This window comes from Tinamus guttatus, unplaced genomic scaffold (assembly GCF_059628265.1).
Source record: "Tinamus guttatus ecotype Peru unplaced genomic scaffold, ASM5962826v1 Tinamus_guttatus_pri_ptg000602l, whole genome shotgun sequence".
Classification (NCBI taxonomy): domain Eukaryota; kingdom Metazoa; phylum Chordata; class Aves; order Tinamiformes; family Tinamidae; genus Tinamus; species Tinamus guttatus.
The window spans coordinates 1,792,621-1,817,572 of NW_028289136.1; the positions used below are offsets into that span (position 1 = coordinate 1,792,621).

The window sequence follows — 24,952 nt, forward strand, 5'->3', positions numbered from 1 at the left end:
AAGTGGAAATAGATGAGCCAGACAGCAAGTTCTTTTAACAGCAAGAGAGCTCCGTAATGCAAACAGCATTAGTTCAGTGATGTCCAGAGGCAGGAGATAGGAAGTGCTTGCTGAAACAGTGAAGAAAGAGATATGGCATCATTCTCAGGAAGAAAGGCAACCACCCGAACAACCTGTATATTATCCTTTAATACTGGAAGCATCGTGTTAACTCACTTTGAACCTAACTTAATAAATCTAAGGAGCCATACGTTTTCTGACAGCGCTGCTCAGCAGCATGCTAACAGAAAAGTACCTTGGCACAGTGTTGACAGAGTCAGGGATTGAAGATATTTATGGCTGATCTTGCTCTTTCTCAGTCTGTGCCATTAGGACCATAACTCCGGTGGTAAAAGGTGACAGAGAAATGCAGCGCCAGGTCTGACTGTGCAGTCCTTGCCTCCACCTTGATCATGGTATCTCATTTGATGTTGTATGTAAAGGAGGTATAGCTGTTAAGATAACCTATCTGAAAACCGAGCCTGCCTCCAGAGAGGTCAAGGCCACAAGCCCATGAAGTTTTAAGGCCCAGGAAAGAAGAAATAGCAATTGCAGTGGCTGGATATATTTGTAGGTAAATGCTTTTAAAAAGTAAAAACGTTTCTGAAGCAGTGATGCTCATCAACATCCATGTAAGCCTTTCCTCAACCCTATTTTATTTTTTCCTGAATGCCTATATTTTGCATTTGAATCATCACTGCCACGGTAGTAACTCCTATATTTCCTGCAAGACATAATTACATCTTTGCTGCAAAGACAGGTTGAAACAGGAGTTGGTCTGCAAAGACAACTAGTCCTTGAGATGCTACAAGCTGTTAGGGTCACAGTGAAATGGAGCTACTGAGCATGTGGTATTGAGCTTGCTAAAACCCCCAGTAAGAGATACTCCATCACGTGAAGAACCCCACTGCTACTAAGAAAACAAGAAACCAGGGATGTCTGTTGGCTTGCAGAAAATTAAGGATCTAAAGTTACAAGAGCATTGGTGTCAATATAAAAGCTGCATGAAAATGTATTTCAGGACTAGGGTATAGATCTATTTTGTGACCTGTTGTTCAATTTTTAATTATTTTACTCTCTATGGAAGGATTAGGTTTTCAGAGACTTTACAAAGCAGGCAGCCTTTGCAGGGATGTTATTCAATGAGATTTGCCAAGTTACAAAGCATATTAAAAATTCATGCAGACACAGAAGCTAAGAACATTCTTGCTGTAAGGTGACTTATGATTGTTCTCTATTTATAAATATAATGTATTTTTCTCCTCTTTTTCTTGATGCATCCTTCAGAGAAATGTCATTTTCACCAATTCAAAAAAACTGTAGGCTGCAGTTTTGGGGGTTTGCCTTGTGCTATGATAAAAACATAAACATGTGCTCTTGGATGCCCCTAATTTTCTGAAAGAGGTGGGGGAGAAGAATACTTAGTAAAGGTCAATTCCATTTCCTTCATCATTTGATTTCACCTGAAAGTACAGAAGGGAAGTTTCTTCTGCTAAACTACGAGAACAGGCACAGTGAGTTAGAATCATTTCCCAGCTCAGACAAGAAGAGATCCACTGTTAATCACCCCTAAATGATCTCATTTTTCATGTGTTTCAGCACAGATGTGCATCTAGTGGTGTTTTTCAAGTAGCGCTAGTTCTTGTTGGGTATTGCAGCAGACTATGTGATTTTGGTGAGACCCACGCAACTCTGAGCAGCAGTTACATTTCTGAAAATGATTAGTTTGGGGTCTGTTTCTGGGCCCAGAGCAAGAGGGCTCACCAGAAGTGTTGGTACTCAAATTTCTGGGAATATTTACATCTAGAAATGATCCACCTCATAACTTACTGGTGTCTGAAAAGCATCTAAATGTTGGCCCCAAGTTTCTGCCCTCCTCTTCCATGCACTGTGTATGGGGCTGAGGAGTGAGCCGTTTTGAGAGTCCATTCGTGTTCAAAATGCAGAAGAGGAAGGGGAAAGTCAATTGCTTAGGTTGTAAGAAGCCACTGTAAGAAGTGACCCAGTAATTTTGTGATCCCCCAGCCCCAGTAATTTTGTGATCTTCACAACCATGGCAGGAAGACTCTGTGAATAGGTAGGCATCAAAATGTCTTTGAAAATCTTACCATCTTCTGTTCATACTCCTCCGTCCTGCACTGAATATACTTACCTTTGTTGATCTCAACTGCCTTTAAACATAACCTTTTCAGGACATGGCATATCTTTTAGCCTTTGCTTTATGATGCAGCTCTTTTAGCCTAATGGGATCTTATGATGGTTGAAGCTCCTAGGTGCTAATGGAATAGACAAAATTGATAATAAACATAGCCGAAAAATTTCCAGCATGTGAATACAGGGTTCACTATAGCTGCTCATGTAGCTGTAAACTCTCTTTTTCCTGACAAGGGACTGCATTGTTGGAGAGGCACAGATAATATGCAATATTCTTTAGGATGCTTGATTTTGTTAGCAATAATCCATTAGACTTAACAGAATCAAACTGTTATAATTAATAGCAGATATTTAATTCAAAAAGCACATTCACTTATTCACTCACAAGATCATAATTACCTGGCTGGAGTAGTGGCTGGGAGACAAATCCCAGCTGTGCATTCAGAAGGGCAGGTTGTACTTTGTGCTTGTGACTTCTTGGTAGGTGTTTAGAAAAACCCTCAATGAAGAAGTCCTCTGGTTTATCAGGGCTGTCTATAATCATGAATATAGCAGTCACCACCCTCTTAGATGTCATCTACCATCCCTTGCTGGTGCTAGTGACCATGCACAGATTGGGCAAACTCTTGGTGTCCTGAGGTTGTGGTTCTTGTGGACTCAACGGTATCTGGAGCTGATCAGCCTTTGGGAACTACCTTCTCAGCACGTGCCTTTCCTCTCTCCCTCTTGTTGTTTCCTGATAATCACATCAGCTCACCAGTGTGTTGTGAATTTTCATGAAGTTCTAAAGACCAGCAAGCCAAAGAGAAACATATCAGCAAAATTATCCAGAATCAACCTGAGGCCAGGATTGATCCCAGGAGGCTGAAGCTGGACAAATCTTTTTCTCCTCAAAGCCGTGCTTTAGATTTAACATATCAGATTGCAATACTTGAATTTCATGACTGAAAAGGGAAAATGCCATGGCCTTTAAAATGACCAGTTCCTTATTAAAAACAAACAAAAATGTACATGATTGTTTAACCAGCAACTAGAATTCTAACCACATTTAGGCTTAAGTTTCCCTGGAAAACTCAAATGAACCTGAAATCTGCCCTCAGCTCTGGCACTAATGTGTCACTGATGGGTGGCAGTAACTGACAAAAGAAATAACCTGAATACAATCAAGACCATGTTTCCTCAGCTAAAAATATGATTGACACTTTTTATTATTAGTTGAAAAGCTTAACAGCTCAAAAAAATGTGGTAGATAAACAGTACTTTTTCATTGCATTCCTTTGCTGAAAAAGCAGGTTGTTGGGCAATCTTTTGGCAGAAAATTGTATAAAATTATTATTATACTTGAGAAGCAAGTGAGAAACAGCAAAAGTGTACTGTTAACAAAAATACATGCAGACTAAGCTTCACTTGATCTCTGATGAAAAATGGCACTTTTTATTTCAACAGGTCTTTATTTTGCTAGATTTTTAAGCCTGTCATTTTGCTTTTTTTTCTTTTTTCAGAACATCTTGCTAATATTTTCTGAAACTTTTTTTCAAGCTTCTGAAATATCATCAGCATCTCCCACACACACATAGGCTACAAGCCTTGACCAACAGTAATGTCATAAAGTTGTTTCTCACATTCTTCTATCAGTCCCTGTGCCTGGAGGTGTGGAGCTCTGGACTTATGGTACTGTCTCCCTGTGACCTCAGATGAAGAAGTTGAAATATGATTGCCCTGGGGCTCCTCAATTATTTTCTGTATTCTTGAGGCCTGTAATACGACAGTAAGGAAAAACAAAACAAAACAAAACTAAGAGAACATACCTGCAGGGAAGGCAGATTTGCTTGTGTTGGAGGTGACATACAAATTTGAACCATTTTGCAGCATTGTCTTTAACTTATGCAATTTTTCATTTAGGAACAGGGAATTCACACAGGCTCATATGTAAGAAACATTGCTTCCTACTAAATACAGAGGCAATGATGGGTGTGAAAAAGGGAATTTAGATTAAAAAAAACATTATTGAGAAGCAAGGCTGAGCTACCTAGGTCTTTAAATTTCCAGGCTGTGCTTTATTTTTCGGCTCACTTCAAATATACCTTACCATTTGGGTTGTAAAAGTTTCTAACCTCTACTCTGTAACATACTTGTAATCTATTTCCTACTTTCATTTCTTGATGGGAATTGATCTGTGTAAGTATATGGTACATTTTCTTGCTAATGGCTCACAAATCTCTCTCAGTGCCTATACCACATAAAAAACTTCATAATCCACTGTGCAAACTTCTTAGCAGACTGAGCAAATGTGATCACAATGTCTGGAACAATTTTTTTCTTTTCCATTAGACACTGGGTTCATCTAATTCAAAATTATCCAGACCAAAAGACTTCTTTTTTTAAAGATGTTTTTATGGTTAATGATTCCTAAAAAAAGGAATCACCAGCTGACATGGTTTAGCTGTAGTCTGAAATGTTTTGCTGTGGTCTAGCAGACTGAAATATCTATTCTGGGTCTTGAATGTCAAAATATGTGACATTTCTGACCTGACATTTTTGGGACATTATTTCTCTATGAAATGTCCTACTACAGTCAGCTTTCTGTCTCTATTTGGTACTCAGCCAAACATCTGAGATTTCACACTGGGCAAAAAGTCTTTTTATTATTTTTATTTTTATTTTTGTGGGACTGACACGTGTCCCAGGACCAGCAGGTTGAGCAGACTGTTTGAACGAAACGTGGCATTGTAAGTGGCTGGAAAAGCATGTTTTTTAGGACAATTTTGTTGTTGTCATCAAGGCAACATTTCTTGCGCATACCAAATTATCAACTTTTTGTGCTGCTTTTTCCCTTCAACACTTTGCTCTTGTTCCTAGTGACCATGACCTCTTCAGGTGAGCATATCATATAACACAAACTGTGTAATACCTGCACCTGTGAAATAACCTGAAATGACAAGAAGTGTGGGTTGTGGGGAAGAGTGGCCTATGGCACTGATTCTCCTGTCTGGGACTGAAGAATGTGACATCAGTCTTTATATTTGGAGGAGGAGATATCTTCCATAGTAAAACCAGAGGAGACTGGCAAGTTGTCTCGGCTAACTTCCAGCATGGCTACAGTTTAGTGGATTAATGTGGTGCTTGTAAGGTTCTACTCATGTGACTTGGAAGTGTGATCATATTCAAAGATCTTGTAGATATCCAGCTCTGGGCTAGGGCAAAATTGGGAAAGGGTCCTTTCTCTCCTCTTCCTTTTCCCAGTTTCTATAATGCTGCCATATGCCTGGATTTAAAGCGTATATGGGACTTCATGCTGTGGATCTGCCACTTAGCACCTCTCCATTCCTGATGGCAAGGTGGAGCTGACATTGTGTGGGGTCACTACTTCTGGAGAAAACACGTGTCGCTTGCAAGCGCTGTAAAGTACATCCAGAGCAAGGTAGACCTGTGAGATTAGCAAACCCAACGCCCAGAGAAGCTCGCTAACCATGTGCGAACATCCCAGGCCCCATTTAGAGGGCATCCGGAGTTGGGGGACTCCCAGGAAAGCTCTGCGTCCTCACTTGTTCCTACTCAGCAGGAGTGTGGCTGCCATAGCGGCAGCCTCCCTGGTTAAAAAGCCACATCCATGCTGGGGGAAAACATGCTCCTTTTTTCTGTTGGTAAGAGGCCAGACAAGAAGAGCAGGCAATGCATCTTAAATTATTTTCTGCTCAATGCTTATCAAGGCTTTCTTTGTTTTTTCTTGAACCAGAAGGAGATGCTAAGAGACTAGTGCTCCGTGTGAGCAGTTCTAGCTCTTGATAACACTTAGCCCTCAAGCTCTGTGATTTTGTCAGCTTCACAGCCCCCTTCCTGCTTGATTTCCACATGGCTAAACTCTACTGCTAGGTTCTCATATTTTCCTCAGCTCCAGGTTATTTCTTCATACTTTTGCTTTCAATGGAAAGTTCACTCTGCTGACTTTTTTTGTTTGTTGCTTTATCCCACTTTTATACCTCCCGATAAAGAAAGATCTCAATAAAAGTCTACCATTTAAGTTAATTCTCACCTACTATGCTGTCCTAGCACATCAACAGCACAGACCAGCAGGACAGAGTGAGGTAGCTTGCCTGCTTCCTAGCGCCATGCACAAGTATGGAGGTGCATTCACCAGTCACACCCCAAACAGGCAGCGAGCCTAACCCAGGAGAAACATAAAGAATGAGACCCCTTACAGCTGTGTGTAAGCTCTGTAAACTGAAGGGCTCACACGAACTGCTGCACATTGCTAACCAAAGGCTGCTGATGGGGAGATTTTTGCTGTGCTCACTAGAAGGAGGTAGCTCTGGTGGTTAATGCCAAACTCGCAAAGAGTCTGTCAGGAAGTGGCTCAGGTGACACTGCCACCCAGAACCAATCTCCAAATGCACTATACTGCTCTTGCTTCCATAGTGTCAGGGCCTGTCAGCTCCCAGGACATAAACACGGTCCCTCTGGGCCCTTCATGCTCTTGTGGGGTGTTAGAAAGCGTTTGTGAGCAGCTGAGTTGTGCCTTGGTGGTACCGATCCCTCTGAGGCACACGCAGTGTCGCACGCAGGCCTCGGTTTCTGCACGCAGCTGGGCCAGGAAGACAGCTGCTCCATTTAGGGCAGAGAATTGTGATTTATTTCCAGCTGAGAAGGCTTCTGTAAGGATGGGTTTCTTCCTATGAATTATCACTTGCCTTGCCTCTATTTTTTTACTTCAGGTCCTTTGATGCCTCAGGATTGTTAGTCACCAGTTCACCAAGGACGCCTGCGCGGCCCTTAGTCTTCATCCATATCTGCTGGTTAATGGAGTGGAGCGGGCACTGAATAAGATGAGACCTCTCACCATACATCTCTTTCAACTACATCTGGGGCCTAAGGACTCATTTATGTACCTACTAGTTGATGAGATTACTGCCCCTGCCCTGGCCCCAAATTTATCCAGATAAATAAGGCAATATTCACTTTCCTGATGTCCTGGTCTCTGCAGCTACTCCCATTCCCTAAATCTGGCCCACGAAGTTCAGACTGACACCTAACCTCATTTAACTGGAAATGCCCCTTCTGCTAGTTGTCTCAGAGTTAGGGATCTGCAGGGCTTTTCCCCATTTCACACTCACTACTTCGCAATATTTTACTGTGCTTCTTCTCCTCTAGTAGCTCTAAAATGTGATGATGCAGTTGCCATTGATAAAAAGAGGCAAGCTAATAAACATATTTACTTACAGCAAATCCCAGCTCTATTAAAGAAGGATTATGTAGAGATTAGAGCAAGTTTAAAGCTTAGAAAATGTTTGTCTAATGTTTTACTGAAGGTGTATTGCTATTACTCAGCAAATGAATCTCAACCGACCATATCCAGGCAGGCAGAATGCAGCCAATGAATTTACCAGCCCTGGGGAACAGTGTGCTGTGGTTATTCCCGCATCCAGAAAAGCCTGTGCAAAACCCCTATGCACACAGGCAAGGGCATCTACTCTCAGACCCTTTAGATTAATTCAATGAGTCATTAGTATGACAGCATTCAAAATATTTTCTGTTAAAGAGATTTCTGTTAAAGAAAAAGAGAAGTTTTTTTTTGACATAATTTTGATATTCTCAGTGCTTAAATACAGTGCTAAATGTGACATTTTAACCCTATACTTTGACTTTGAAGTTATTGGGCAGATACTGGGCCAACTGCTACTGCAGACGGCACAGAAGGCCATTTCTTGGGAAAAAGGGAGAAGAAGGCATGGTGGGGAGGGAATAGAGGTCTTAAAAATGCTTCCTTGAAGCCTGGTGTGATGTATTTTCAGATCTTCCTGCCATGTTATTAGTCTTGCCCTGCAGAGATTTGGCAGGATTTCAGCAGTGTTTGTGGAGGTGTTGCTGGAGGAAGTTCTGCTGCCAACTGAGCCTTCTTGGAAGCAGTTGTTAGAGGCTCTCCAGGCTACAAGCACCTTTGTACTTTCCTTACGTGATTAAAGCCCATCCCAGTGTTTTGCAGCTTGAAGACATTTCAATTTATAATGGATTCCCTATTGCATTTCCAGACTTTACAGCCAGGTGAGTTCTTCGCTAGCACCGTGAATGTGGAAGAGGAATCATGAGAAGCTTTTGGTTAATTATTTTCATATAGCAGTGCAACCCCCGAAGTTGTTTAGTTTGGGACTTCAGTTGATCAGTTGATGCAATGTGCAGGTCAGCTGTGCACTGCTTTTCTGCCAGTGTTGTAACAGCCCTATTGCCATGATGCTAATAATGTGTATATGATATGTATATTAATTCATTTTCCCCAGTTGCTACCACCTGTTTCTGCTTAGACTAAGGGCTAATGAGTAGTTGACAGTAATTAATGAGCTTCTGCAGCAAATATTTCAGTTTATTTGCTGAATAAAATTAGATATCTCTTCTGGGCACCGTTTGCTACCATTCACACCATTAGCTCCCCAGTGTGTCGAGAAGGAAACCTCCTTTCCTCCTCCATTAGGCAGAGAAAACCCTGTTCTTGTCCACAGCTTTCCAAACTGGTCTGCAGACCAGTTCAGCTACAGTTGTTTTATTGGTGCCAGACCCTGCCAAGCCACCCAAACTGTCCCGTTCCACCATACCTTTCTTGCTGGCAAGGGCTTCACAATGTGACCGTAGGCAAGTCCTGCTGCGGTGGAGCTTCACAGTACCTGTTCCTGTATTGTTGATTTTTGATAGGAAAGGGCCTGCTGTGCAGACTGGTGGCGGGGAAGAAGATTTTAAATATGTCCTAGAGATTTAGGAACTGCAGCTCCATTTTGCTGCCGTCCCGCAAGTGACATAGGAATCCAGGTGTCATTGCCTTGCTATGTGCCAGCTTCTGAGCACTATGATTATAATGAAATGAATAACTTGCTAATCCCAAGCAGGCACCTAAATGGCTTTGAAGATCAGTGTGAAGTCACTTTTCTAAGAGAGATAAGACATTGGCCATCTGTAGCAGTAGTGTCCACCTATTTTTTTTACTCTGGTCCCACATAATTTTTCAGGTTGAGACACAATGTCCTTCAAGCCACAGGGGTGTGACTGGATAACCAAGTCCAGGTATTTGGTTGGCTGTGTGAAGTGACTGTTGGAAAAGGTGGATATTGTGGGATAATAATAAGAGGGAAAATGATGAAGATTTTTACACATGCACACACACACACATGCACACACACATATACATTTGCTGGGATGGTTATCTTGGGCCTCCTTTATTTATATTCATTTCCGAACGTGAACCATCAGCTGCCATGGACTAGACTGTGCTTTTACTTCCACTGGGGCAATCTTCATGCTTCTATCATCGCTATGACTCAGCAGCTATGAACTGCAGTGAGGGTTGGGACCCGTTCTTTACATACTTAATGCCTAAACTGGCAAGGTGTGCCCATGCCAGAGCTGATATTCACCACATGCCCAGGTTCCTGAAATTTTAAATATCTCCTGTTTCCCAGGCATTTTGCAAAGTCTATTTTCTAATAGACTTTGCAAATTTTCTAAGTTTCTCTTGTCTTTGCAGAATGTACTCCAGGGAGTGAGTTCAGGTTTGCGCAGAGAAAGAAGAGGAAGCTAATTCAAGAGGTGCTGGGGCTATAACGAACCACCCATTTATTGCTTGCTTCCTGCAGTGCTGCTCTAGAAAGCAACTTCAGTTTGTTGCTAAGACTGTAACTCACTGCTTTGAAAAATCTCTCTGTAAATACATTGATATCTCAGAAATGACTTGCTAAACTTTTTTTTTTTTTTTTTAAGTTGTGCTCATCTGCATATCAATGTGAGCTGTTTGGATGATCTCCCTCTTCCGAATCTATTCAGGAAATAGAAGGAATCACAATGAATGTTTAGATGATTAACCATCCCTGTGATTATGCACGTAAAACTCCACAGACAGATTTTGTCTCCCGATAGTGTCAGTTATGGCTCCCGGAGCCATATGGAAGCGCTGTGGTCCTGCGCAGTTCGAACTATTTTAGCACAGTCTGTCTATCAAAAGCAGTGTCCCTGTCGTGTTTCCGACTCTGCCGAAAATTGGAAATGTTCACATGGCTTCCCTGGAGCCTGGCATGCCATCTGCAAAGACTTTCCTGGGGTGGACAGAAGCCAAGGTTATTGGACTGGTAGGGCCCCGTAGCTCAACTGAAGTTTCTGCTCCACTAATCTGCTTGTAAGTGTCTAACTATTACAAAACGTTGCCCGCTGGCTGCACTGTGATGCCAGAAACATGGAGAAATCCTTTAATTAAAAAAAAGAAATCCTCTCCAGATTATTGACCAAGATGTTGATGATACCCAATATGCATGAGAAAAAGTGGCAGCTCTTCAGCAAACTGAATGTTCTCAGTAGTTACTTTTGAGTGAATTCAAAAATAATAAAAAAAAGCAAAAAGACTTTCTGTATTCTCAGTCCTTTCCATTTCCAGATTTCTCTTTGTCTTGGGTGATAGATGCAATTCTCTCTCAAGACATTAAGAGCGTATTCATTCTCTTTCACTAATATGTTTTAAGGAAAAAAGACAAATTATGCCTTGTGAAGAAGCCATTTGCTATAAAGTGTAAAAATGCTTTAATATTTTATAATAAAATTCATGACATATTTATAAACACTCTATCAAGCATTTACAACTGAACCACAGCTGAGGGCTTGGAACGGAATAAATAAGCAAGGACACGGCTAGTATGAAATATACATCTTAATTTTTATAATTGTGTGTGCTTTATTCTTTACACAAATGGAATGGATGCGCAGAGTATTTACACATAACAGGAGTGTAAGCTGGATAGTGTATTTGTAAACTCCAGTTCAGATTCTGAGTACCCCAAACTACAGCCGGGTTGAGAAACATCCTGCTAAAGAGACACAAGTTGGTCAGCGTGGTCGGACAGAAGCGGCCTCCTGAAGACAGGCTGTTGCACTCGGAAGGTCAGACTCAAATTTAGGAACACAAATCCAGAAATTAAAAGGTTGCTATTCACTAAGAGCCAACTCTTGGTTTTATTTATTTATTTATTTAAGATTTTTTTTTCTTTAAAACCTAGGTTTCTGGCTACCGCCCATTCTCCAAAATGCTGTTTTACCTAGGGCATTACTGGAAGTTGCCTGGGCTGTAGGTCAGGGCCAGAGGGTGCAAGCTGCTAGTGCTGCATGAGGGATGAGATAGCTCATGTCTTGCTCCTGTCACTTTAAAGTCTGATTCTCCAAAGGGCCGACCAGGCGGTGGTTCCTATTGCTTGTGGTGAGATGATGGTGGAGCTGAAGCCTTCTGAAAACCTGGCCACAGCGTCTGGCCCATGGGAGTGTCTTTTTGTTCAACAGTTTCACGGCACCTACCTCAAAAAGGGTCTTGGTTTTTGACTAAGCCCTTTGGGTGCTACAGTGATAGGAACAGTAACTATGAAGGAAGTGCTGAGCTCTTGCTTAATTACACGGCCTTGGCGTTTTACAGTAATGCTATCAAGTAGGCAAAATGGAGAGGATATATAGGTAAAGTCAGGTGGTGTAAACAGTGGGTGTTCCACTGAGATCAGTGGAGCAACCATGGTTTATACCAGCTGAGGATCCACACTAGCTGTATGTTGAAGGTGTTATTTGCTCTTAGCTTTGATGCTGGGTTGTGCTCTAAAACAGTCTTTTTTTTCACATAATGATTACCTCGTTCTTATTTCTGAGCTAACTGACAAGATGTCTTATCTTTAATGTAACAGTAAGATACATTTATTTTATCAAAGCATGGTCTTGAGCACATGAATGCAGTTGCACAGTGAACTACATGCATAACGTGCCAGACAAAATGTTCTAGAGAAAAAAAGAATGCTGAGATTCAAAGCTATGAACACTGACAGACCACTTTCTGTGAACACTGCAGATATTATGGCTTTGAATCTGCAACTTAAAAAGAAGATGGAAACTTTTGTTCTTTAATGCTTTTTTTTCCATATAAATATTCACAGGTGTTGTCAGTCACTGAAACCTCTTTTCAGAATTTGAAAACAAAAAGACAACAACAAAAAAGAAAACTAAAGCAAAAATGCAATTTGACTGAGTGCTAATGAGTAAGTAACAGTGAAACACCAACAATTTCTCCATGGAAAATTATTGTAAATAGGTAGGTGGATGTTGTATAATGTGGACACTGTTGCTGGCTTATAGTGGTTATTAGCTCAGGTTCAGCACTGCTCTCCAGGATGAGGATTTCAAATTTCAGTGCGATGGAGATATTTCTTATCCCAGACTTTCACAGGGTGGTTCCTAGGACCCTATCCACGCTGGAGCATTGACCCATGCTAGCTACAAACACAATTACAACACAGAATATTTATCTAGAAACAGCCTTTACTATGAAAAAAATTACAAAGCACTAGCGTGGACAGGGTACCTCTGTAGGAAGGGGGAATTAAGCAAGAAAGGCTCTTTTACTGGTTTATGGTCAGCCAGTAGGACCAGTAAAGAGTGTAGTTTTACTGAGTCCTGTTAGCAAGCTCTAAATGAGTCAGTGCATGGAAGATACTTTGTGGAAAGAAGAAACAAAGAGGTTGTAATATTGCACATCTGCACAAAACCAGCGAGATGTCATTGTGATCATCCATGGGTGGACAAAAAAGCCCTGTGATTGTGGTTCTGCTTAGACCCTACAGTGCTACACACTGTGCCAGAACATGAGAAATAGCACCAGGGGTGTGATCTGGCACTTTTCCTAAAGGGTCCAGCATTTGCATTTGTCTCATGTTTGGACACTTGCAAATCCATTACATGGACAGAAAAGACATCTGATTACGCTAAGCCATGTTAGCACCAATGCGGTCCGAGGTGCCAAATGCTGTGGGCTGTAAGTTGGATTTTTTTGTCTGTACCAGATGTAATTCTGCATGAATCTTATGTTTCTCTTCCTCCTGCCACTACCACCCAGTATGATCTGAACAGCTGTGATGCAAAAATAAACTGCAGCCCTGCGAATGCTGCAACATGAAACACAAAACGCCAGAACACAAAACAAATGGGAGTGCAAGTTCTAAGGGAAAGAAGACCTCTCACTGCTCCTCTTGGTGAATTGTTTTTAAATATATGTTTTATTAAAAAAAAAAAAAGAAGTGCAATGGCAACTCTAAACTGGAAGCACAAACAACAGACAGGGAAAAATAAATAATGTTACTACAGTAACTGAGGACTGATGGAAAAATTGATTGTACTCAGCCATAGTGTTACTGTTCACTGTAAAGCACAGCACATGACAAAGCAAAACAGTTACTAGTAGGATAGTACCGTAAAAGGCTGCATGCTGAACTAAGAAACAAAGAAGCAGATGTGACTGATTGCTTAAAAACAGAGCTGAAAATTAAAATGAAGTTCCTGCTTTAGGATACTTGTTTTTTTTTTTTTTTTTTTTTTCAGGTCAAGTGGGCTATTTCCCAACCTGGGGCAATAGTGCTTTGCCAGCAAGGAAAAAACCATGGCCTCCGAAGATCTGGGGTCACTCTGTGGATTTCTGCAGAATAATCCAAAATCTGAGCTTTCATTCAGTTATATTTTGTTAAAAATAAAAAGTTTCTAGCCCTTCTGGTTGCAAAGCTTTGTCATAGATTCAGCTGAAACCCTTGTTTATAAATCTGCGCTGGCCAGGCAAAAGAATCGTAATAAAAGATGCGTGAACTTCTCAAAGTTATCATAGCAGGGCAGTAAGTGAGTGGCCTCCTCAGGGCCACTGCAATGCCCGTGTCATTAGCCTGTCACCACTGGTGGCAATTCTACAAACATCCAGCGAGTCGGGCTCTCTGGGGAGCTGGCCGGATAGACCTGTCTGCTCGACAGGGTGCAGAAACGTAAGCTTCAAAGAGACAAGTAACCGAGGAGCTTATTTAGCATTTGCCCTTAAAAGGTCCTTAAACTTTAGGGTTACTGTAGCCACCAGGTAACAACTATTGGACTCCTGCCGCCCAGTAGGCAGGAGGCTCTGGGTTTTATGTAAAACTTGGTCCAGCAGCAGATGTAAAGGAGGTTCAGCTTACAATTCTAGTATCTTTTGCAGTAGTCCCCTTGTGTGTCAGAGCGAAGCATGGCATCAGCATGCAAAGGAAGGGCAGTACGAAACAAGAAATATACTTCCCTCCCTGCTTTCTTGCACCCCAAGCTGAAATTCCACAGACTTTCCCCAAATCCCTTGCAAACGTCCATTGCCTCAGTTTTCACTTTTAAGACCCTTGTTGACTGTGAAATGAATGAAGATAGAAGTTAGTTGGTGATCTGCCTGCCTATGAAGACAGGAAAGTTCAAACGCTCTTGGTATTTCCCTTAAAGGAACAGGAAGAATCATAAAACGTTTTAGGTGAAGTGTGACTCCCTCCAAGAGGAAAATTATTCAAGCACTGACATTTTGCTTCTGAAAAATCATCTATTTCAGTTTAAAGATGCATTACCCTTTTGTGTTCAAAAATGTCCTACAGGGCAGTCAGTTTAAGAGACCTTTCCATAGGAGTTCATCATGATTAAATAGAGGCAAGGGAGAGGATTAAGTTGAGAGAAAACCAACCTGACAACTACAATTTAAGGAATTATCCTGCTTGTCATTAATAATAGAGAGTCTGTTACATAAAAGGGATAATGCAACTTGATGGTCTTCTTTACATTTTACAGTCACACAAGGGTGTAAATATTTAATCTTTCAATTAATTAATCTTTACAAAATATCTCACAAAAACATTTTTTACCTATAGAAATTAGTTTCTATACATCAATATATTTTTTATTTTTATAAATTATTCCATCTTTAAGTGCCTTCTATCAATATAAATGATAAAATAGACAATCAAAAATTTTAAAGCTTTTCCCAGTTGTATCCCTCCTTGTCAATGTAGGTGCTGTGAATCCTCATACATGTGTGTGTCTGCATGGGAATGTGTTTGCGTGCACGTGTGATGTGAAATGCTTCCGTCCTCTCCAACTCCCAAACTCCATTGAAATAAACTACATTATTACTAGTTCCTGACACAATAGTGTTTCCAAATGGGGGGAAAAGAAAAGAAATGCTTGACTTGGTTTCAGAAATCAAAAGATGTGCATAGTTACCAAAGTCGAGGTGTACCAACTACAAATGTGCAATGACAAGCTTAGAATAGGATCCACCTCCCAGTCAAGTCTAAGACAGTCCTACCAATGACTTCAGTAGGAAGTGGACCTGGTTCTCTGAGTTTGATTTTGCAAGGTGCAAGTGGCCCTGATCTAGCAAAACGCTTTAGCCCGTGCTTAGCTTTGAGCACATGAATAGTCCTACAAGAACGGATGTGACTGAACGGTGTAGGGAGGGGTCACTAGTGACTCCAAGTCAACGGGCTACTCACATGTGTAGGAACTGGGACCAAGTGTTCATCGCCTTGCAGGATCAAGCCCTATATGAGGTTCAAGAGCTGGGAACTTCTCTTTAAAGCAATCAACACACTGAGCTCAGCCATTGAGATCGATCAAAATGTCCGCATGGGCACAGTAGGTGGCTAGCTCCCCTTGACAGAGGGTCTCCACATCAAAAGTTTGTACCTACAACTGGTGCTTTGAGCACGCAACAGATTTGCTTTATGTGGTAGAAGTCTTTTTGTTTCTACCCTTTTGACCCATCAGTGTCCTTCATGGCTTCAAACACTTTGTGTTGTACATTCATCAAAATTCACATTGACTGCAAAGAACATAAATGCAACAAAAACAGGAAAGCCTCCAAATAGTATATTATAGTTTTCTTCTAAATATTCTCCCGTTGTAATCAGAGGTGCAGTGGCTAATTTATAATTTTTCCTTTGAAGGAATCCAGATGAAAGGCCCAGATTGTTCTTCAATTACAAGTTTGCATTGATTATATATATCTTCTAAGCTATCTCCTTGGACAATAGCTGCAGTGAGGAAACATATCAATATTTTTTTTAATTGTTACATTCTACATCATCAAGCAAATTGACAGTGTAATAATAGATATTGTTGAAATTAGAAGAAATAGTAGTATATTGTGTTGTTAATCACGGAAAAGTCATACAACCTGCAGATGGCAACTAAGGACATCTTCCCATTACAGAGGCCCAACCCATACTGCTTGTATGAAGACCACTGAGCTAGGTTACTTGATTTAACTAGCAGCTCTGTATGTTGGGAGGGCAGTGTGACTGGTTCCACCTTTCAAGCTTTACATTTCATTTGATGTTGAAGCTACTTCAAGACTGGATGGACATTCTTTTCCTGTCCCAGTTATCCTAAACTCACTCTAGGCTTGGAAGATTAACTAGATCAGGCCCAATGTGTGCAAATAAGTAGGAAACTCAACACAAAGCACAGTGCCTAAGCTCTGAAATTCTCTCTCCCCACAGGAGATATCTCAAACTGCAGTGAGAGATCCAGGGAGTGTCAGCAGACGGAAAGACAACATGAGAGCTTCTGAGTGGGATCCCCAAATACCAATCCCTCAGCAGAAAGCTTCCTAAACTAGTTCAAAGGAAATACTGGGAACCAGAGCCAGTCAAATCCTGCCCTCTGCCATGTCTGTAAGATGCTTTTTTCTCTCTCTGCCATGACCCATAGCTTGGCTCTTGCCTTAAGATAGTGAGGAATCTTGCTTTGGTACAAATAAATGCAGTGGTGCAAGATTTTTTCCTGAGTCTATAGAAAGCAGGTTTGGATCATGAAGGGAATTCATATTCATACCCAGTAGTCTTAGTCCTTCTGGACATCAAATATCTGAAACATTGAACTCTTCCCCTCCCCTTGAGTGAAATTACAGACTATATCTCAGGAAACATTTTTTTAGTCTAAATACATACCTGTAAAATATTCTCCAAATTCTTGTTCTAATTTAATTGCTCGATCATAGGTTTTCTTGGCTTGCTCCTCTGTAAGACGTTTATTCATTTCCCTAAAAACAGACAGAAGTGACGCAGAAGTTTAGATTATTGACTGAGTTTGAATAAACTGCTCTATTTAGATAGCTTTCTAAAGGATATGTTCACTGAATAACAGAGATCGGTATAAGAATCAAGAGCTGATGTTCTTTGGCCTGTTCATGGGAAGTTTCAGTGTTTTAAATTCAGTTTTATTGTCAGATAATAGAAATCTCTATTTTCATTTTCTCATGTCCATTTCTCCCCTAAATTTGTATTTTGAGGTCGCCACTCTATTCTTCTAAAGAAAATGAGTCCCAAACCTCATAACTGCTAACGGAAATGTATGGGTAACATCAAAAAACCTGGGTTAGTCTGGGAATCAATAGGCTGTCAAAATCTGAGTCTCAGAATGCTCCTCATGGTGCTCCTGACGTATGAGTAGAAGTTACAGCAGGAATCTCCCAAGACTGTGGCTGTCTGTCTTGGGTGAAGAAGACCTTCCAGACTGCTGAAATGGAAACTGGATTTTTATTCATGTTGGGGTCATGGCACTGAAACCACTGACTGAAGGCAGGATTCAGCATCCTGAGATTCCTGGCTCCATAGGAAGAAGCCTGCAGTCATGGTAAACCCCATAGGGAGCCCCAGAGGAACACAAGCACTGTCCCTCAGAAAGATTTTTTGATTCAGGCACAGATATGAGTTCTACATAATCATGAGAAATCAAACTGAGTCTTTTTAGCAGGAAGAGGCGGTACAAGTTAGTTACTCATGTTCTTCTCTTTTTCCATCCTTTTAAATTATATATATAGTTCCTGGTCCAATCTGTTGTGTAAGCTCTAAAATGCATAGAGTACCAATAAACTTAAAGTGTAGACAGTGCCAGTAACTCTGCATTATTGTGAATGTTTTGTTATTTGATGGAGCATTTCTGTTTCAACAGAGGCATTATTTAATAACTGTAAGAAATGAGCTGTCTTGCCCAAACATGCTCAGTTGTTAATTCCACTGTACACTGCAGCTTGCAAAGAATCAAGCTCATACTCATTCAATGCCTTTCACATATATGCCTGAGAATATGTAAATAAGCTATTAGTAGCAAATAGACTCTATCTTTTTCATAGCATGTATTCATTTTTCTTAAAATATGACAGAAATTTTCTGAGGCAGCTAGGAAAGCAGAGAGCATCCGATAGTCTATCTAACCTGATTTAATGCCTTGCACGGACTCATATGATTATGCAGTAATTGGCTCTGCATAGCATGACATGTGTGGTGCATGTAGGAAATTATGTGCATGATGGTGCATAAAAAATGATCTCTAAAATGCACAACAGTATGAACTTGCTACAACTAACTCCTACCTAGTTTCTGAAAGATGGCATGTAAGTAGCCAAAGATGCAAAAATGTATTTATAGAACTGACTCGACCCTAAAATTGCCTGTCTGTATAACTAATCATATAACTGGGAGCATTGCTTAAAATTTCTCTCTGGAAGTGCTAAATCTATTGCCAGCGCAAGCAGAAACAGAATGCTAGGTAAGAAAGATTTTTTTGAAAACTTATGGCAGTCATTTGTGGTTTATATTCATAGGTTTTGGATTAGTGTATGCAAATCTGTGTAATGCTGTTAGATTTCTATTACTGCTAATTCTATTTATGGGAAGGATTGTTATCGAACTCAGTTCAGGCAGGCTTCTCATCAGCTATGCCTACTTGGACACATCTTTAATGAACTTAACCCAAGCTCTGTCTTGGAGTGGGACCAAGCACTGCAAATTTGTACGCAAACTTAACAAATTACCACATATTAAGGACACTCAGTCAATATTCTAGTGCTAATAACATCCTCCTCCTTCCCATTCTATTTCTAGTAAACCTCTGAGAAGTCTTCCTGAAGATCTTTGAAAATCAAAGTAGAGAATATCTATATAATAGATCTTATAAATGAGCCTTTAAACGAACAAGTACTTGAAACAAGCAGAAATTTTCATTAGATTTGGGGAACGTAGCTTGCCTGCAGTGTAAAACCATGCTAGTTGTGCTCATGCCTCTGCCAATCCTGTGCCTTCAAGGGAGAGGATGGAGAGCGGGAGGACAGTGATGTCCATTTGTCACGATGAATTAAAAGTGCTGTCAAATGAGGATCCCTTCTAAATCTTTTCTCCTCCAGCCAGGAATCTGCACAGCTGCTGAATTAAAAATGCTTGCAAAGAGCTGTCCCTTCAGGCACCTTTCCGAGGGCTTTTCTCCTCTCACGGTAAAGAGCTCGCCCAGGCAGCCTCTTTGCTACTTCCAGCCTTCACTGCTGTGATCCCACCATCCTCATCCCTCTAAGGATAAGCTGACCAAGAGGTGCTGGCAGGGACCCTCCTGGGATTAAACCTGGCTGATGGAGTCTTTAAAGGTGGGGAAGGAAGGGCAGGATGATGGAATAGGTTCTTCCAGTCAATTTTGTTCGTTTGTTTGACAGTTTTTCCTTGCTATTTCATTAACTCTCAACTTGTTTATGTGAGCAAGAAAAATAGCTTCAGCAGATAAATCCATCATTATAAACAGATTTTGTACTAATATATCCCCTTCCCATTTAGGAATTGGAATTTTTCTGTTGTGGTAGTTACACACATGAAGCAAAACTGAGCGAATACAGTTTTATTGATATAAAAGTGTCCTCTTTCTCTTCCCACGGGGCACTGGCAAACCACATGAAACCTCTTTGTAGCAAAATCACAGTATCCATAAGGAAGGGGCTATGACCGTTCATCCATGCACACCAGCAAATGATGCTGTTAAAGCCCTTACCGAGGAGAAAGGGCTGTATAAACAAATTACCAGGAGAAAAACAAGTGTGCAGATTTACAGCACATCAGCTCATTGGGGGAAACAGACCATGGTAAAAATGAGGCAGCTGGACCCTCCATGGAAATGTAGGAATCTGTCCTGCAACTGCCGGGAGGCAGGGCCATGTGCAGAGCCAGGGAACACGAAGGAGCCGCACGCTGCAAACCCACTCCACACTTTGCATCCACGCACATATTTGCTCAGCCACCTGTTATATATCCTGGCTCATATAACTTCATTAGCAAATGAAATAAATGGCGAGCAAGAAGCTCAGAATTATATTGCTATTCTCAAGGCAGTTTTTAAAAGAGAATGATACCAGTTATATTAAGAGGTTTTTATTTCTGTTAGAAACTAACTTTGGGTGCTGCTTGATGAGATAAATGCACATTAGATATATTAAGTAGATAAAAAGATTACTTGTGGAGAGCAAGCTGCAGGGCATAAAGTAATTTAGGATGCCTGAATTCATTACTTTTTCGATTTTTTTCAGAAGTAGTTGAATTGTGTTTACATAATTTGTTTATATAAACCACATTACTACAAAAATTCCAGAACCTGTGCTGATCTGCAAGAACTCTTGCTATCCCACAGAAACTTGGAGTTAAATTAGGGTGTAATTTTTTTAAATCTAATTAAGTCTAATTAGAAGGGTCTTCAGGAGAACATTTGTAGAATAAGCAATTCAATAGCCATATAACAAATTTCACTTTCTATGTTCCTCCTGTCAACACTTATGCAGGTTTTGATTTAGAGAGTGAAGAATAGCCTAGTAATTTTTGATATATCCCACTAAGAAAAGTTCTACTATCTACGTAATTTGTTTAGTCCTAAGTATAATATTAGCATTGCTTTGCTTTAATAGCAGGATGAACATCCTGAGGCTTTGCATCTACATAACACTTTTCATCCAATCTGCTCAAAGATTTGATATTTTTGCATTAAATCAGACTTTGCTTTATTCCTGCCTTTACAGTTGTATCTGATATACATGTATTATCAGAATAAGGACCCCATCTATCAATACACTTCCTTTTTTATCATGCTAATGGAAATACCTTAGCTACTGAAAAACTGCAGGTTAAAACTTCTCTTAAATGATGAACCAATGCAGAAGGTAGTCTATTAGAAACCCCTAGTCACTTTTAGCAGCAAAATAATTAGAAGATACTGCACTGTGAGGCTGAAAAAAATGTCAAAATATCCAACCCAGGATATCCAATCTTTGGATAGGCGGGGGATGTTTAAGTACTATATGCTCTGTGATTCCCTGTGCATACAACATCTCATATCCAAAAGTCAGGGCTATAAAGAGTCCCCTTCAGCCATGGGATGGGATACGTTAGCAGTCCCCAGCTCTGTGATCCCATACTCGCGGATGGGCCTTCAACACAACCAGGCGTGCATCTGTCATAGCAGGGGGATGCCTACATTTAATTTTCTTGTGGGTATATCTGCCTGGTGCTTGCAGAGCCTTTGGGGAGAAGAAATCACAGAGTACCAAATTCCATCCCCATCACAGTAAAATGAAAATGATAACTTCTGGCATTACCCTTGTTTTTCATGGGAAACAATTGATCATAATAAATTTTAAAATTAACATGGTGAATATTATTTTCATATTTCTTGGTCACCTGCCTCTTTTCTGGACCAGGTAACCCTCATTCCTCTTCTATTTCCAGGATGCTATGCAGAAGCAGGCAGAGTGTGCCAGCTGGGGCCTCATCCACACCAAGTAAAACAACATAATTGTTTTGTGTCCCTTCTCAGCACTGATGTTAACAGAACCCACACTGACAGTATTTTTTTTCCAACAGCATTATCCCTCCATTTACAGCCCTGTGTGACACACTCCAAGTGCCAGATGCTTTTCTGCAGTGCTATAGCTTAATTATTCCTTACTTGTAGTTGTGCATTTAATTTTCTCTGTCTGTGTTGATTTCATCTTACTGATTTTGCTTTGAATTTTAATCTTATCCTCCAAAGTGCTTGCAACCTCTCTCAACCTTGTGCTCACCACAAACCTTATAAAAGTACTATACAATTCAACATTCAAGTGGTTCACGAAAATAGCTAGTGCCAAATGGTGCCACCTTAGCTCCTTAACTGATTGTGGGCTCCTAGCATTTTTCTCAGTACTGCAATTAGGTTCCTGGTCACAGCAAGAAATTTGTGCCTTCTCTTTTCTTCCCTTAAGTGTTACTTTTGCCCCTCTCCAGTCCTTTAGGTTCTCCCTGTCCTTTTATGAACCTTGAAGTAAAAGAAAGGCTGGCCTAATAGAGAAAGTCTGACCCAGCTTTACTCTGCTTGTACCTCTGTGCGTGCACCCTGAGCACATGCCACCCTATGGCAAGTCACATGTTGCTGCAGAGGCCTGGCTAAATTCACTGCATGTGTTTGGAAAAAATACACTGAGCATTGGCAGGTTGTCCTTTTGGGGCCCACCATGTAGGACTGCATGTCCCAAGTGTGGAAGGTTCGAAGGCAGCTTTGGCTGTTCCCTCTGGCCTCCAGGGTAAATCTGACCATGCAGCACCCAGTCAAGGGCATACATGGAGAGGAAGTCTTCACTATTCCTGCCTCCTCTTGCTATTCATTTTACAGAACAGACAAAATGCCAGCTGGAAACCTGAGTTTTGCCATTTGAGATAGACTGAAGAAAAAAAAAAGCTTGAAGGGTTTTATACTCACATCAGAGGCTCCCATGATTTAGGCTTAATGAAGATAGCGATGGGATAGAGTTGTGCAACTTGCAATCGCTTAATAGCATTTCCTGACACATCGAGTATACAGTGCTTGCCCTGTTGGAAAGAGATGAGGATACGTTTATTTTTGCAGCGTTGGCTGAGGTTCAGCTGAAAGAAGGGAGGTAATTTTGCAATGCAGGGTCCTGGAGCAGAGCCATCACTGACACACCAGGGAAGGGGACATGGGGACACACAATCCGCTTCTCTGCAGTGTTTATTTTGCCTTGCTAGTAATATTAAAGACTATACTGAAGACATGGGAATAGGTTCTTTTTTATTCTAGAGGTTTAACTACAATGAACTTTCAGGGGGGCACTGTTCTTCAGAAACAAGGAAAACTGAATCATAAAAATAATAGGCTGTCTATATTCTTACTTGTTAAATCAGTTCATATTTATTTCATATTTCTAAGATTTCTTAAGTCACCTGAGGCATGTCATTTATTCTCTCTGTGCTTCATTTTCTGCCTCTGTGAGAGTGAGATAAGTTTACTTATCTGTCTCATAGAGGTGTCTGCAATTTTGCAATTATTAGTGTTCAAAAAGCACTTCCCACCACTGTCCTGAGAAAGCTTTACAAAAGCTACCTAAAAAAAAAATCTGGATATAATGTGTGTTGTTGCTAGTTTCATTGTACAGGCAGAGAAGCTGAGAAATACAGAGGTTAAATATCTTGGTCCAAGCCACAGAAGGAAACTTCAAGCAGAGCTTGGACTCAAGGTAAGTCCAAAACCTGGAGTTGGGTGCTCAAACCAGACCAACCACTCAGAGTGCCTCTGAACTCCTCTGAATTGACCCCAAAGAGAGATGGCAGTTTTGGGGCATACATAAGGCATTGTGAAAACATTTGTGAACACATGGTACCACATTTGGGTGCAGAAAGTGCCAAAAATGCTGTCATTCAAAGCTAGAGTTCCTACTTGTGAAGTCACTGTAAGGCTAGAAATACTAGGTTAAAATTTTGTGGATATTTTATATGTTGGCAGAAGCATCATGTCTGACTTACAGTGGGGCAGCAAAACAGATTGTGTCACATGGACTATGAAAGGCACGTCAACCTACCCTTTCTGCCACAAATCTCACAGACTGGACACTAGTTCCATATAAATTATCATTGTACTGCCCGGCTTCTATAAATTTGTGCTCTTGGATATCCTTCTCCATTTGTTCTCTTGAAATGACAAAATGATAATCTCGCCCGTCAACTTCATAGTCACGCTTTGGTCGTGTGGTATCTGCATGAAATAAAAGACAGAAAATCAAGAGGTCCATAAGAGCATTTCATAAAAATGAAATGATTTCAATAAAATACTGTAATTAAGGCTTTTTCAGGCAGACCATGAAGGTGCTTCATCTTCATGAGCAGAGGGACGCTTTCAGGAGGAGTATACACAACAAATGCAAAACTTATTCCACACTCTGATTCTAATCTTATTCTCCATTTCAGCAAAGCAAATAAATGGCAGTTCTGTCCATTGAATTCAGCCTTAATCATAAGATCGATTTTGGTGTGATCTTTAGCAGTTTTAAGCTGATGGCATAGGAATGAAAGATTACAATGAGAGGCCAAAATAAACAGCAAACTAGTTTTAATGATCCAAACAAAAATAATCAGATAAATCAGATAAATCTAGTCCAATACTACTTTCAGATTAGATAGCCTAAATTCTACACAAATCCCATATTTTTATCAGTGGATACTACGCTACTATATTGAAACATTTTACTAGTCTTTCAGACTTTAATCTCATTTAAAAAGCTACAGAAAAAAGTGATCTGTGAACTGACTTTGTTATTAGAAGGTCCCCTGTTTAGTAAAATGCTGGAGCTTTTAAGACATCTAAATAGGAAAGATAGCACTAAGATATATTGATGTCAGAGCATTGTTGATGAGTTGTGACATCCCAGTGCTAAATGTCCATCATTCCCACATCCAGGGAGCTCTCTTGAAAGGGGTGAGCATGGACACCCTGGAGCAGCAGAGCAACTGGCTCTGCATCCTGTCCGGACAGACACCTGCAGGGAAATGGAATGGGGTCCTGCATGGCTGAGGGAGGTTTGAAATACACAGAAATTTTTTCTAGACCTTCACCATATACATACATACATATATATATATATTTGTTCTTTTCCCTATATCTGCCCAATAGAGAAGTCTGCTTTCCCAACTCAGTATCCTGATTTGGAATCCACTCCTTGTTTCAGAAGAATGACAATTCCAATGGGACTGAAACCACAGCCTCTGCAGAGGTCCTCTTTCTATCCAGTTCTAAAAATGGCTTTTGGGAAGCACAGTTACATAAGGGCAGGGCTTTCACAGCAATTCACATTATGTGT

The 24,952-nt window shown here is 40.7% G+C and overlaps 1 protein-coding gene across 13 annotated transcripts in view; it reads right to left on the minus strand.

Moving 5' to 3' along the window:
- Window positions 1-10,855: 10,855 nt before the first annotated feature.
- Window positions 10,856-24,952, minus strand: part of DLG2 (discs large MAGUK scaffold protein 2) — a 946,755-nt gene continuing 932,658 nt past the window's right edge. For all 13 annotated transcript variants that reach the window (XM_088534958.1, XM_088534959.1, XM_088534956.1 and 10 more), the window contains 4 exons: window positions 23,678-23,850; window positions 22,561-22,670; window positions 16,968-17,059; window positions 10,856-16,049 (listed from right to left, as the gene is read on the minus strand). In XM_088534958.1, the coding sequence (XP_088391084.1) occupies window positions 15,943-16,049; window positions 16,968-17,059; window positions 22,561-22,670; window positions 23,678-23,850 (482 nt within the window). In that variant the 3' untranslated portion in view covers window positions 10,856-15,942. The remainder of the gene's footprint in view (window positions 16,050-16,967; window positions 17,060-22,560; window positions 22,671-23,677; window positions 23,851-24,952) is intronic.